The 15,169-nt window shown below is 44.8% G+C and overlaps 1 protein-coding gene and 1 pseudogene across 1 annotated transcript in view; both read right to left on the reverse strand.

Annotated features, from left to right (window-relative positions):
* Mthfd1l (methylenetetrahydrofolate dehydrogenase (NADP+ dependent) 1 like) overlaps positions 1–15,169 on the reverse strand; it is a 172,812-nt gene that overhangs the window by 106,203 nt on the left and 51,440 nt on the right. The window contains exons 12-16 of the mRNA XM_038340425.2: positions 12,744–12,880; positions 10,712–10,758; positions 8,244–8,351; positions 7,269–7,343; positions 5,389–5,491 (exon numbers count right to left, since the gene is read on the reverse strand). Of these exons, the coding sequence (XP_038196353.1) occupies positions 5,389–5,491; positions 7,269–7,343; positions 8,244–8,351; positions 10,712–10,758; positions 12,744–12,880 (470 nt within the window). The remainder of the gene's footprint in view (positions 1–5,388; positions 5,492–7,268; positions 7,344–8,243; positions 8,352–10,711; positions 10,759–12,743; positions 12,881–15,169) is intronic.
* On the reverse strand, positions 13,502–13,564 carry LOC119822056 (annotated as a pseudogene).

Genomic DNA, 15,169 nt, shown 5'->3' on the forward strand with positions numbered 1-15,169 from the left:
TGCTTGTGTGAATTGCACCGACTGAGAAAGTCTGTGAAAACTATCTGGCTTAGAGAAACTAAATTTATAATGCCAAGAAAGGCAGAATAGACACTTTTCTCATCTTTGTGATTTAAAACAGCAGGGCTGTTCACAGCAACGACTGATATCCAACTTACTAAAGTGTATAATATGCCACCAATGAAAACAGAGATGATGTATTTGGGAACTGGGAGCATCTGTAGGATGGAGACTGTTCATCTTCCCAGTGACATACAAATCCTTCTTGGGCCTTCACCCCAGCTGCTGCTGCCATGTCTGTTTTTTCCTCTCTCTCTCTCTCTCTCTCTCTTACAAACAGACAGACATAGACACACCCCCCACATGCCCACACACCCACACATGTGCACATACTCCAAACACACTCACAGACAAATATATACAATCTTCCACTGTTATTTTTTAAGCCAGAAGCAGAACACCTGCAAGGTTCAAGGGCTGCATCTCCACAGTGCTACCAGAAGTTCTACTGTCACTTTTACTCCCAAGATGCTGGGTACACAGTCACATGCGACAAAAACATCTCCTTTTTTTTCTTTCTTTCTGTGTAGTAAATAAACGCTCTTGGACACAGACTAAGGTCCCCACCCCCCAGCAAATGTATTTAAAGTCAATAACAGACCATTCAAATTTTATATTGACAAAGGGAAGACAAGCATCACCATTCCAAGGACATTGTGCCTTCCATGATGCCCCAGTAGAGCACTGTGACCTACCAGGATACTTACACCCGGTGAAAAAGCTCTGGGAACTCAGTACTAGTGACAGATGTGTGACACGAGAGAGAAGACGTGATTCAATTCCAACCCACAAGACACAGACGTGGCTAAAGCCCTAAGAAGGTGACAGGAACACAGTTGGCGTCTACATGATAGAGCTAAAGGTGACATCTGCTACATGCTCACGCCTTCCTTCATGGAGCAGGTTCTGAGGGGTTTTCTGTACCCAGCCCTGTGCTGACTAGGCAGGGACATGAAGGTACACAAGGTGCCAGTCTGTGACTCCTGGCATTTCCTACGAGAAGATGCACAGAGAGCATCAGAGTGCAGGCATGGAAGGAAGACAGTGGGGTTTGGGGTTGACTGGCTTATTTCTTCCCTTAATCTAAGTAGTTTCTATAGCGCTATAGTGTTGACTGTGTCCACAGGAATACCGGGAGCATTCCTGATCCTTCAAGTAACCAATACCAGCCCAAGAGCTGAAGGACAAGCACTGGTGCCAATACCAGGGCAGGCCACTGTTTGGCTTCGATAGGAGACATGGTATCCTTTTCCCATAATGCCACTGGGCTAGGATTGGGAAGCAGAGACATGGTATCTAGAGACTGACAATGAGTAGGGTTGCTGGGCCCTTGGCCGGTGATGGGGAGATGGACTTGTGTGCAAGTCTCTAAGGTTCTGGGGAGTTGGGTTCTCTAAGATGCAGGGGCTTTGGGGTACCCAACGTAACAAAGCCTAGTTTCCTGGTCCTTGGGGGATAATACATGCCTGCAGATATGTTTTCCTTCCTGCCTCTGTGATGTGGTTCTGGAACAGTCCAGAATGTGATTCTGGAACAGTCTAGAATCTTCTGCTCTCCTCTATCACCTGGATTATACTTGGTCTCAAAGCCAGAAAACTCTACCAGTAAATGTACTCAGTTCATCAACAGAGTGTCCATGCTCCAACCGACTCACTAGTCAGGACCAAACTGCGCATCAAATGTCAGCCCGAATTCCTCTGGCCCAGGTGCCTTGTCCTGAGCAATAAAATTTGCTTGCCTTTAGCACCCCGAACAGTAACGCAAGTCTGTATTTTTCTGGGCTAACTTTTGAAGTTGTCACTTCCACTAAAATTGATTTGTAACCACAGAACATTCCAATCCTTCCTGTCTTCGCACAGAGAATCCAATTGCACACTGGTCCCCATCAAAGAGATGATATGGCATGATTTCTGAGGCTGGGGCAGAGTGCAGATGTGCAGGGATGCCAGTTGGTCTGAGAGTTTCTCTTCCAGCAGAACCACCCATATGGTTGAAAATATACTGAAAACATTCCATTGCCCAGTTCTTCTTTTACTAAAAGGTCCCCCAAAACAATTTAAAGAGTATCACAAGCTCAGAGATGTTTTTGAAAGGTTGACTACACATTTTGTAAACAAATGTCATTTTAATAATAGATCATTCTAGTAGAAAAGAAATTCTAGAAAAACTAATGCCCCAGTAAAATGCTGAAACTATTCGTGTTGGCGGCTTAAAACATTGTTGATTTTAGACTTGTGGCATGAACAAGTCATATAGCTCATCCCCAAAGGACGATTCTAGAGTCATTTAAATGAGCACCCCAGGTGCTGGGGATACAGCTTGGAGATGTGCATATGTTTTGCATGCCAAAGACTATGTGGGTTAAATCTCCAGCACCATGAAAAATAACAATAAAAAAATGAGTAAACCATCCCAAGAAAGAGCTAACAAAGTAGAACAGGCTTAGGTTATAACTGAACTGGGTAGGAAATAAAACCCATACAAATAAATGGTAAAAGAGTTGTACAGAAAAATCAGATATACCAAAAACTACGATTAGCAGTGATTAACACTGTGAAATGTTGCTGACTTTTTTTAAAACAGATTTTGATGCAATCTTTACAATAGTATTATTTGTTTTAAAATAAAAAAATGGATCCATGCAAGAGTGCTCAGGAGATTTTAACAATCTTAGGAGAGGAAGACTTCAGAGAAACAATATAACACAGCTGTTACCCTCCAAGGGACACAGGGGATGCACACTTGAGTTTATGTGTGCTCACATTTCAGTGGGGCCTCCCCACGGGGAGGCTGATGTTACTACAGATTCCACATCCAAAATCCAAACCTTTTGAGTATTAATATACAATACTGGTAGTGGAAAAATCCCACAGCCTAAAACAGCTTCATTGACGGAATTATTTAACATAAACTCTAAAATATCCCTTAGGCTATGAGCGGGAGATGTAAACACAGCAAATGACCTTTATGTTTAGACTTGGCTATCATTATTGCCGCTGTCTGCCCAAACCACCAAACTTCGGAGATGAAGTCTGGAACGCTACTGGTCTCGGGTGTTCTGGATAAGAGCTTCTCAATATAGATGAGGAAACTGGGGAAGTGGTTTTTCTAACGTTGCGTAGCTCAAATGTGGTAGAGTTAAGAGAGAAGACTCCATGCCTGGTCTTCTTTTGTCTCTTGTCAGCAAGGTCTGCTGGGAGACACTCATTTCTTACTGGCTTAGCTGAATGGGCTTTTCGGAAGACAGCTCAGGAAGGGTGGGAGGCTGGCTGAAGCCAGGAAGAAAGAGATGGGCTAAGGAGGGCCAAGCCCAAGAAAAGAGCATGAAGCAGGCCCCTGGTGGAGAGAAGTCCTGAATGACAAACTGCCTGATGGCGACCTGACGGCCCGGGATAGGAGCCCCCGAAGCTTTTGACTAAGGAAATAACAGGCTGGTAGCTCTGCATTGAGAACCTGCTGAACTAAGGGAAGGAGATGCAAACAGGAGAATGTGCGAAAGGTAACTTATAATTCAGGTATCGGTTAAACATATTCTGAAGGAGGATAGAAGTGAAGAATGGGGGATGGATAGGTCTGAGACGGTCAGTCCAGGGACACATGCCATCCACCACTTCTGTGGCCTGTAGGGTTGTCAGGTGAGATTGCCATATCCCTGTTTAGCACAGACACCATCATCTCTATGCTGTATTCAAGACTCTAGAACACAGAGCAGGGGCACTGTTCAAGGCCATGCACATAGCCAAGCAGGGTGGTGGCTGCTCTCCAGGCTGAACTCCGTGGTCAGTCCTTTACTCACTGTTCCTCTGAACTGACTTGATGAAAAGCCAGGGAGAGGAAGCGAGGACACTGAGAGGGAACCAGGGAAAGAGAAGGGGGCACTGAGGCAATCTATGAAGTGTGCGATTGCCAGGGTGACACATATGTAGGACACAGCTGGAAACACACCTGTACTTCTAACATTCTAGGATCAGGGCAAATTCCGGGCCAGCCTGGCCCTCATGGCAAGTTTGAAACCAGCCAGAGCTACATCACAAGACCTTGTCTCAGAAACAAAAAGGACTGGGGATCCGGCTCGGCTGATAAAATGTGCCATGTCACATGAGAACCTGAGCTGGATCCCCAGCACTCAGATACAAAGCAGTACCACCCCTGTACCAGGGAAGCAGAGAAGGGAGGAGCTTTCTGGCCAACCAGTCTAATTGTAGGTTCAGAAAGATCCCCAATGTCAACTGGTAGCCTCCATGCATGTGTGCATACTTGTGCACACCCACATCTGCATACTCCCATGCCCCAGTTAAGAGCACTTTTTGCTCTTGCAGAGGACCCAGGTACCCACATGGCAGCTCAACCACCTGTGAGTCCAGTTCCAGTCTGACTTCCTCTTCTGCTGGTCACGAGCACTGCACATATACAGCATATTCACAAACACACAGGTAAAACAAAAGATTTTTAAAAAAAGGATGGAGCCTTTAGGCTCAACTCTTTCCTTTTTTTATGCCTTGTCCCTCCCAACTGAGATCCTGAATATAACAAAGAATAATGTAAAATACGTTTCTTTCTTAAAAAGTAGAGGAACAAACTAGGTTTGGGTGAAGAGAACTCACCAGGACAAAAAGAGATCTTGCCTTCAAAACATTTTTAAAATGCAGATCAAAAAAGAAAAGATGTTCCTTACACACTTGGTGTAAATTAGTCCCCATAATCTCAGAGAGTGGCACTAGTGGGCAGTGTGGCATTATTGGAGTAGGAGTGGCCTTGTTGGAAGAAGCGTGTCACTGTGGGGAGGGCTTTGAGGTCTCCTTTCCTGGAGCTATGTTCAGTGTGGTACACAGTTGCTTGCTGCCTGCCAATCCAGATGTAGAACTCCCAGCTCTTTCTCCAGCACCATGTCTGCTTGCATGCTGTCATGACACCTACCATGATGATAATGGACTAAACCTCTGAACTGTAAGAGAGCTACCCCAGTTAAATGTTTTCCTTTATAAGAGTTACGTGGTCATGGTGTCTCTTCACAGCACTAGAAACCCTAACTAGGACGTTGAGAGAAGGTGGTGTTACTTTGTGGTGCATAGCTTTGAACGTGCCAGATAAGAACTCCCCTACTAAGCTCCACCCACAGCCCCTCCTCGGGCACCTGGAAGAGAGGGTGTGAATGGGATTGAGCAGAGAGAGAGGTGTGGGGAAGAGCAGTAATGGAAGGTGAGATTATAAAGCCCAGAATAAGCAGCTGTACGTCAGGCTGAGTGTTTATGAATTCAACTTAAAGATGGGGCTCAAACATGCCCTCCCAGTCGGGTCCCAGCGCCCTCTGATTTCCCCAGTACCTACCTCTCTGCCATGTGATAGTTGAGGGGTCAATGTTGAGGCGGGCAAACTTCTTCACTTCTTCCTCTGTCAGTGTGCTTGGATCAGTCTTATTTATCCCCAGTCTCTAATAATTGAGGAGAAGTTATATTATAAGAAGAAGAATGAACAAGAAGCCAGACACAATCATCCTGTGTGATGCGCTATCTCCATGGTTACTAAGGTCCTCGCAAAATACAAAGCCTGCAGTCAGCTGTGAGTTAGCTGAACTCATTGTAGCGTATGCCTTCAACAAGTGGAAGATAGTGGGGATCTACGAATAGCCTAAAACGATGACATGAAAATGGGGTCCAGTCAGCAGTACACAGAAAATGCATGTGTTTGCAGCTCCTGTGAGGCTGGCGCTACCTACTGGTGTGGTCCTGAATACTGAGCACGGAAGGTGCACAACCTGCTGTCACCATGGGAGCTTTACCTCACTGGCCTCTTTAAATGCACATACCAAGGGAAGTGCATGTCCAAGTTTCAAAGGAGTAAAGATCTACTTCACTTGGAAAAATGAACTAAAAATTTTAAGTTGGCTGTGGTGGTGTATTCGTGTAATCCCTGTGCTTGGGAGGCAGGGAGAGGATCATGAGTTTGAGGCTAAGCTACATGAGACCCTGTCTCAAAAAAGAAATATATAAAGCCAAAACAACACAAAACTTTAATGGATTTAATTCTGTAAAGAAAATATCTTTAAAAAAGAAAAAAACTTCTCTAGAAATATATTTAATGCCAATTAATGGTTATAAATTATACCATAAAAGTTTTTTTTAAAGAAAATGGTTAATAGGACAGAAGCAGCTAATAGCACCAGAAAACATGTGGAAAAGAATTAAATGGCTTTTTTAAATAAAGGGTAATAATTATTATCCTGAAAAACAAAACAAACAAAAACAAAACCGAGAGATGGATATCCAAAGCTACCTTACCATTCTTTCAAATGGCTACATATAGGAATCCATTTCTCTTCAGAAGGAGAAGACTCCTTAAAAACCTGATGTATAAGCTAATGAGGGTGCTCACAGGTTAGCGAACAGTCCTCCCCACTACATGAGGAAACAGAGCCCTAAAAACTTGGATCATTCATACTGAGGAGATGGCTCAGCAGGCAAAGTACCTGATGCCAACTCTAACACCTCAAGTTTAATACCTGGAGGAACTTTTACGTGGGAGGAAAGAAATGACTCACGTAGGCTGTCCTCTGCCTTACACACACACACACACACACACACACACACACAATAAGCAAGACAAAATGGAAACAATTTTTCTTTAAAAGAAAAAAATGCGAGTTATCATTTCTCCAGCTCTTTGGTGTAGGGATTCGCCTATGGACTTCGCTGTGTGTAATATTCCGAATTAATACTCCCTTTGGGGGAGTAACACATCAGATATCCTGCATATCAGATATTGACATTATGACTCATAACAATAGCAAAATTGCAGTTATGAAGTAGCAAAGAAAACACTTTTATACTTGGGGGGTTTCAGCACAATGTGAGGAACTGTACTCAAGTATCGCAGCATGAGGAAGGTTGGGAAGAACCAAAGAAGTATCTGAAAATCCAAATCAAGTTTCTAGAATGTTCTCTCTCTTTTTTGTAAAGGTTTATTTATTTATTTATTTATTTATTTATCTATTTATTTATTTATGTACATTGGTGTTTTTCTTATCGATATGTCTTTGTGGGGATGCTGGAGTCTCAGGAACCAGAATTATGGACAGCTGTGAGCTGCCATGTGGGTTGTGGGAATAAAACCTGGGTACTCCAGAAGGGTACCCAGTGCCCTTAACCACTGGGCCATCTTTCCAGCCCAAATGTTCTCTTCTTAAAAACCATTACTAACTGGAAACTTACTTTCAGCCGAGACAGTTGAATTTCTGAAAACTCTCTGACTCCATTCACTGAGGGAACAAGCCGATTGTACAGCGCCTAAGAAAACAGAACCACACAGCAGAGCTTCAGGCTCAGCCACATCTTGGAGAACCCGGAAATGGAAACAGTTCACTACAGTTATGACCAAACAGGCTCTACTGGCACTTGAGGGCTGATAGAAACAATCTCAACTTGAATTCTTCCATTTTAATAAAGTGGGAATGAGGCACGTTACAAAGAGTTTGCATACGTCTACCTGGTCTGTCTTCTTACCACTTACCAAAGAGTTATCTGAGTTTGGTGGGAAGATTCACTTGGGATTGTCAACGGAAAACATAGAACTCTTATACCAAAGCATGCCAGGAAACACCTCTCTCGCCTACGACCTCTGTGAGAAATTAGCTCCTAGAACTCAGTTGCTTCCAGTTCTGAGTTGGTTCTTGGACTTCACGCATAAGAAGGCAGAAAGGGTCTCTGAGCTCTTTCACTCTGCATGATGGCTGCATCTAATTTCAGTCTTACAAATGGCTGACTGTGGCTAAAACTTAACGGTACAGCTCATGCATAAAGCCCTGGGTTCAAGTCCCAGCAGTGGAAGCTCCAACTCCCCCTCCCCCACAAGTCCAATCCTCTTGAGAATGGACCAATGTGTCTGTGACCCTAGTGAAAATGAATGATGTACCCAAGATCTTTACAATGTAAAAGACTCATCTCGAATAATATTTCACTTTAATTAGCACAGCACAGTTCTCCCAGCTGCTCAGCAGCGACCATCAACCCACTTGAGAAGCTGACTGAGGTGCAGCTCTCCTCCTCTGGCAGAGAGGATGTGAGTAAAACCGATCAAAGTTTGAATAGACTTTCAGAACAGATGGGCTGTAACCATCTTCTGTGAAGTCCTCAAGGAGGCAGGAAGCCTGGGATAAAAGCCAAGATGGCTAACAAGGGCCCTCTCACCTTGTCTGTTTGGGTACTTTCATGCAAAATTCTTGTGTCGATGGCCGCAGCCAGCAAGTTATTAGCAGCGGTGATGGCGTGGATGTCCCCCGTCAGGTGAAGGTTGAACTAGAAAGGAAATATCACATCTCTCTGTTTGTATCATACAGATAGCGCCGTTTTCAAAGGCCGCCTGAATTAATTAAGCAGTGGGCTAATTATCTGTCTGTATCAAGAGCTGAGACAAGATGGCCTGCATCAGAAAACCAAGGTCAAGTCCCCCACTTGATGACAAAGAAGAACTGAGAGTCTGTCTCTCTCGTCATAGATTCTTCCATCCACAGGCTAAAGGTGACACATTCTCACGGGCTTAATGACTAGTTTCTTTTTCACAGTGTCTTTGTTTCCAAGCTTTTATTTGTACCTTTTCATTATTTAGGAAACTATACTATATCAAACACACTTGGGAATAAAACAAGACTTTGGGAGTAAAAATGAACTGAGAAAACATTACTGACAGCTAGTTTCGCGTTAACACATGCTTACTACTTATGAAAGCAACACACTCATACTTTGGAAACTTTAATTTTTAAAATTAACTTAGTCAAGTTTTACTTATTGTCATGTAAGTATGTGGTGGAGAGAGGAGCATGTCATGGCATGTGTGGAGGTCAGAGGACAGCTTCCTGGAATTGGTCCCTTTCCTTTCTCCTTTACTTGGGTTCTGGGCTTGAAATCAGGTTCTAGACTTGACTGGCCAGTGCCTTTAATGGCTGAGCCGTCTATCTTTCTGGCCCTTGCAAACCTTCATGGAAAAGTTACTATGGCTTCCACATCTCTAACTTCCAAATCTGCAATCCAAAGAGCTTCCAAGTCTGCAACATTTTACAGACCCTCATGAAGCCATGAGTGGAAAATCCCATCCTACATTTTGTTCCTGACTGAAATTAATAATATTCTCACACAAAACCCAGTGTGACCCTGCTAATCTCCTGTTAAGACCCTCTAATGGCTGACTATGATGCTTCAAGTCAAACCTAACTAACCTCTTGGCTATAAACTGAAGGCTGGCTCGTGTCTACTCCGCTGTCTTCATCTGCTTACCCTGACCCTACATTCTGGTCAAGTTCAGTGACGTTGTGTGGTCCCCCAACAGACTCTGTCCTTTCCTGTCATAGAACTGTCCTTACAGAGTTTCTCCAACACCTTGCCTCGTTCTTCACAAGACGGGCACGCTTCAATCTAGTACCTTTAGTTCTTTGGCCACCTAGAACTCATTCTAACGTTTCTCCATACAGCTTTTTATGAGTCTCTGATGCCTACATATGGAATCTGCTCAACCAATTCCCACTACATGGAAGACACTAGGCTACGAGCCATGGATACAGATGTAGCAGACACACAGTAAGCAACGGTTTCAAGTGACAAACTACCTGCCTGTGTGTGATGAGACACCCAGAGCCACCCGTGAGCCCTACACTGAGCCCTGGAGCTGAAGACCCACACAGAGCACCACCATCACTCCGTCCATATTTGATAGTGAAACCTCAACCTGCTTCCCTGGCATAGTCCTTCTTCTTCATCTTAATTTGGCCTTCGGGTCTTGGCTACTCCTAGCTCGTGAAGAAGAATTGGGGGGACTACTGAAGTGAGGCAGAGTTTTGGGGTCCCAACTTAGGCAGGGTAGTGAAGACAGAGGGAGAGTAGAACATTCCATGCATGGGAAAAGTTTTAGAACCAAGAGAAAACAGGGAACCAGTGTAGTGGTTACATGCATGCTTAGCATTCATGAGACCATACATCTCAGCAGCCACTTAGAAAACAGGACAGGCACCTTCAAGGAACTTGACAAGAAGGGGACACAAAGACTACAACGCAGGAGCAAAGGCCTGTTACGATCTCTCAGGTCATGCAGAGCTTAGGGAGGGCCTCAGGACTGCCACATGAGTTGATGTAGAAAGCAGGGTAGGAGTGAACACGTCCTGGTGAGATACAGGAGGAAAGGGAAGGGAAGCAAAACGAAGGAAGCGTTCTTGGAGAAGTAAGCATCAACACTATCAACTCCTATTGCCCATTTTCTCTGAGACGCTTTTATTTGTGGCCTCAGTTGGCAGAACAAATCCTCTATCCATTTCTGAGTTTGGCAGTCTAAGAGAGGACTGGTGGGCCTCAGGACAACATTATTTAAAATGGGCCCTAGTCCACACAGGCTTGGCAATACAGAACCATTCTGGAATTTAGAAAGGCAATATGATGTGTGTACGCACGCATGCATGTGCATATGTATACAGATACATACATACACACACACATTCAAACACATATATTTTTATAATATATTTATAAAACACTTCAACCAGGGACTAGGCTATCATTCATTTGCTATAGGAAAATATACGTATATTAATGGACGGTGAATAGTCACACCAAGAAACACACACGTGTCTGGACGTAGTCACCAAGGTCAGGTGGGCATCTCGCAGCCTTACCTCCTCCATGGGGATGACCTGAGCATATCCGCCACCTGCAGCTCCTCCTAGACAAGAGAGCAAGTACAGTGAGGTGAGTCCCCAGACCTAGTTACAGAGCAGACACAGACCGAAGGACGCTACACACTTACACCCAGTGGGGAGGCCTGCTAAGGCCCAGAGATCCTATCCATACAGACAAAATTAAACAAAAACAGCGCACTGTATTGAACAATGCCACTTTAGGCCTTCTGTTTCTTTGAATAAAAAGGAAGGTTGACACAGGCCTACAATCACAGCTCCTAGAGAAACTGAGAGGAGTATCACAGTTTTAAGGCCTGCTGGATAACAGGGTGAGCTGAAGGCTAGCCTGGGCAACACAGCAAGGTCCTACTTTAAAAAAATGTGAAAAAAGGGCTGGGCTGTAGCTCAGTGGTCAAGTATTGTTCTATTTTACATGAGGCCTTGAGTTCAGTCCCAGCAAACAAGCAAAATGTCTGAAATGAAACAAAGACGTCCCCAAAGGTAAATACAATACCGCAAATATCAGCATTATAAAACACCTATTTCAGGATAAGAGACCATCGTATTAAATTCACGTTAGGGTCTACATGGTTATGTTTCATCTAAGTCATACATGAAATAAAAACTAACACCACCTGCCAGGCTTGGTGGAGCACTCAGGCGCCACCTGCCAGGCTTGGTGGAGCACTCAGGACGCAGACTCAGGAGGATTACGACAAAACCAAAGCCAGCCTGGTCTACAGAGCAAGAACATCCCTCAGAAATAACAGAACGGGTGGAGGGGGGAAGTAGGGAGGGAGGAAGGAGGAGACAAGGGGAGGGAGAAGGAGAACTTGAGGGAACAATAGTAGAGATGGAGGAAAGACAGAGATGAGAGCAAGGAAAGAGATATTTTGATTGAGGGAGCCATTCTGGTGCTAGCAAGAAAGCTGGTACTAGAGAAATTCCCAAGAATCCACAGGATGACTCCAGCTAAGACCCTACGCAATAGAGGAGAGGGTGCCTGAACTGGACAAGCTATTGGGGTTCAATCTTCAGCACCATGTAAGTCAAGTATTTACCGTGAATACCTCAGACATAAAAATGATAAACTTCGGGTAATTCATCTGATGGTTGCTTATCCTTCCCAATATTAGTTATTATACTAGACACTAGTCTCTCACACACATACACCATTTTACAACATAGCCTGCTCTTTCCATGTTATTTGTGTCTCATGTTATTTGAGCCTGAGGCTCAGAGACATGCAGATTGGCTATAGACCTTGCAGAGGTGAGAGACACCAGCCATGAACAAGACCCTGGGTCCTTTGCTCTAAGTCTCATGTCCAATCTGCTTCATAATGCCTGGCCCTCCAGGAGGAATCAGAACTTAATGGGTTAGGAATTATTAATATTTGTAACAGTGATATAAATAAAATACAGTTAAAAACTGCATGCTGCCAAGAACATGCAGTAATTGAGGCAGTAAGGGCCGAGGAGTGACTTCATGATAAATCAACAGAGCAGGAGTAATGAAGGGGAAGGTGCCAGACATCAGCTCTGCTAAGCCAGAGAGGAATTTCCTCACGGCTCTGCACACAGCCAGTTGTCTCCTCTCCAGAGCTCCTTGGCCCCACACAGCAACTCCCACAAGCTGCAACTTGGGGCCTGACCTAAAGAGCTCATATGTGTATGGGAAGAGACCTCTCACTGTGGCCGGGATGATAAGGCCCCAATAAGATGGGCAGAGTTTCAAAACCGCTTGGCGAAGGAGGAGGGGATGACACAGAAGACGCTGCTGGAGGCAGGAGTCCTGAGCAACAGCGCCAAGGGACCAGCTTCCTGGGGCTCCACAGACGACCTCCCCAGTCCTGCTTACACACTAGGAGGTTCAACTTGGGGTGACGCCTGAGTGTTCAGGGGATACAGAGGAATGATCAGCCAGCTCTTTTGCAAACATTTAATTCCATCTTCATGCCTCATGTTCAGTTTGAACTTTTATTGCCCCAATTTTACTCTGAAAACTGGCCTAGCTGCTAAGGAGGTACCTTTCACTCCAAAAGTGGGTCCCTGGGAAGGCTGCCTCAGACAGGCGAAGGAGTTGACGTGCAGGTGGGCGGTCAGGGCCTGCACCAGTCCGATGGTGACTGTACTCTTCCCTTCTCCAAGTGGGGTGGGCGTGATCCTAGTTTGGGGGGGGGGGCAGATGAATGAATTTAATTGCATTTCCAAGACAAGCCTTATGAAAACCAAGTTGAAATTTCAAATCCAAATCCGAGGACATAGGCAGTGAGCAGAGCTCGCCCCGCACACTCGATGCCATGCTTTCTTAGATTGTTCCCAGGCGTAGCACACAGGCTAAGTGTAAGCTAAAGTCAGCGGCACAAAACTGAAAGGCTACAATGATCAAAAAGGAGAGTCCCTGGGTGACAGTGTTGGCAATGTTCATTTTAGGGAGGGGCACAAAGCTAGTCGCTAAAATAGTTGGAACCACCAACTTGATGTGGTGGCTTTTTGGGCTATCCGTCTTTTGCTTTCCAGAGCTATTTATTCGGGGTAAGGTGGGCGAAAGGACTTTGCCAAAGGTTGCTGAATGAGTGAGGTAGGGCCAGAGTCTCAGGATTAGATGGGATCCCAAAGTCCCTACTGGCCCAGGTACCAGATGCTCATGGCCAGGTCTAGATTCCACCATATCCAACAGGTAGACATGAGCTCATTATTGCCAGGTGATATTGTATGTGTGTGTGTGTGTATACGTGTGTGTTCCCATAAGATGTTTTAATGGATACTGGAATTTGAACCTCTTAAAAATATGGAATGCTTCGTGAATTTGCATGTCATCCTTGTGCAAGCGCCATACTAATCTTCCAAAGGAGACATCTGAATCCCTGTTGTTGCTTACATCTTAGGAGGTCCCACTAATCTGGGGCCCGTGGTCTACATACACCTCAGAGTAGCCATGAACTTGGCCCAATACACGAAACCATAAACTTCCTTAAAACACTGAGGTTTTTAACAAACCTTTTCTTGTTTAACTAAACTATGTGCTTTGTGATTAGAAATTTTATAGAGGCCAACATTGTGAATCAATGTCAAAAGTGTGGATCTGCTTGTTGACTCCTTTTCTATACAACAGGCTTTCAAATGCTGGGTGAGAAAGTCCGGAGTCCCACTGCACACCCAGGAGGAAAGCCCTGCACGCAGGAACTGACCTTCCAGCATACCACACAAAGACATATTTCTGCACAACCGTAATATTGCTGCATTTTGTGATATTTCATTCCCGAGTAAGGTCCCATAGCACCGTCCTACAGTATACTTTAACCATCACTAAAATTCCTTAAATATTCTCTTTAATGCTTACAACCTCATCTCTTATGAGTTAAATGGTGTGAGCCAGGGTGTCTACGAAACTCAGTTACAACAAAGCTTATGGACAGAGTTTTTTCTAACCTACAAAACCTGGTGATGTTATCACGAGGAGGAAGGCATTCCTTCAGATACATCTTTATCCCCAGCTATCTCAGAGTAACGCAGTGACATGATCCGTCACCCATTCATACAATAAATATTTATTCAGTACTATCCCAAGTCAGGGACTGGGCTTGATCCTGGAACACAAAGACGACCATGTCAGACCCTGTGTCTCCCTCCCAGGATGTCTAACTGATGGGAGATACAGATAATTCAGTGACCATAGCAACTGTGATAAACAGCAAGAAGGGGAAGCAGGGCCAGTGCTGTATTAAGAGCATCGGAATGAGGTTCCACTTATTTCAGAACACCAAGGGAAGCTTCCTGCAGACCTCACAGCTAAGCTGGGATGTGACTATCAGAGAAATATTCCCTGGATGAACTGAGCCAAAGACAAGGCATTGCACTCTGTTCCTTCATCGGCTCTAGCTGGTTTCTCTTACAGATGGAAGGTGGGGCCACAGTCGACAAAGCACCAAATGGGTAAGATCACCCAGGGAGTGTTCGCACCATAAGAAAAAAGATGAGACTAGAGCCATTGGGTACGGTTTCCTTTAAGGAACAGTCAGAAAAGACCAAAAAGAGTCAAAGAAGGAAACCTGGAGAAGGAAGCAGGGCATGACATAGCTCGGAAGGAGGCTGAGAAAGACCACGTCTAGAGATGAAGAGCCACCAAGGACTGACGCAGGGTGAGGACCAAGAAGAGGTGAGGAGTTGAGTGGCAAGGAGGTCGCTGTTGACCGCTGTACAGCAGGGATTTCCGATGAGCCAGTTTAGGTAGTGATGAAATAAACCGGAAATGCCCAGGTCACAGGAAGAGGGCTTATCAGGCCCCTCTCCAACTGTCTAAATAGCACAGCATGAGGAGAATCAATGTGGAGACTGTTACCAAGGGCTCTGAGTTAACTTCACCCTGAAGTAACAACACGGATGAAAAAAAAGGCAAAGCCCACAGACATCACCTGCTTGCAAAAGCCACCCATTGTTCGTAAAGCTGCAC

Source organism: Arvicola amphibius, chromosome 8 (genome assembly GCF_903992535.2).
Source record: "Arvicola amphibius chromosome 8, mArvAmp1.2, whole genome shotgun sequence".
Lineage (NCBI taxonomy): Eukaryota > Metazoa > Chordata > Mammalia > Rodentia > Cricetidae > Arvicola > Arvicola amphibius.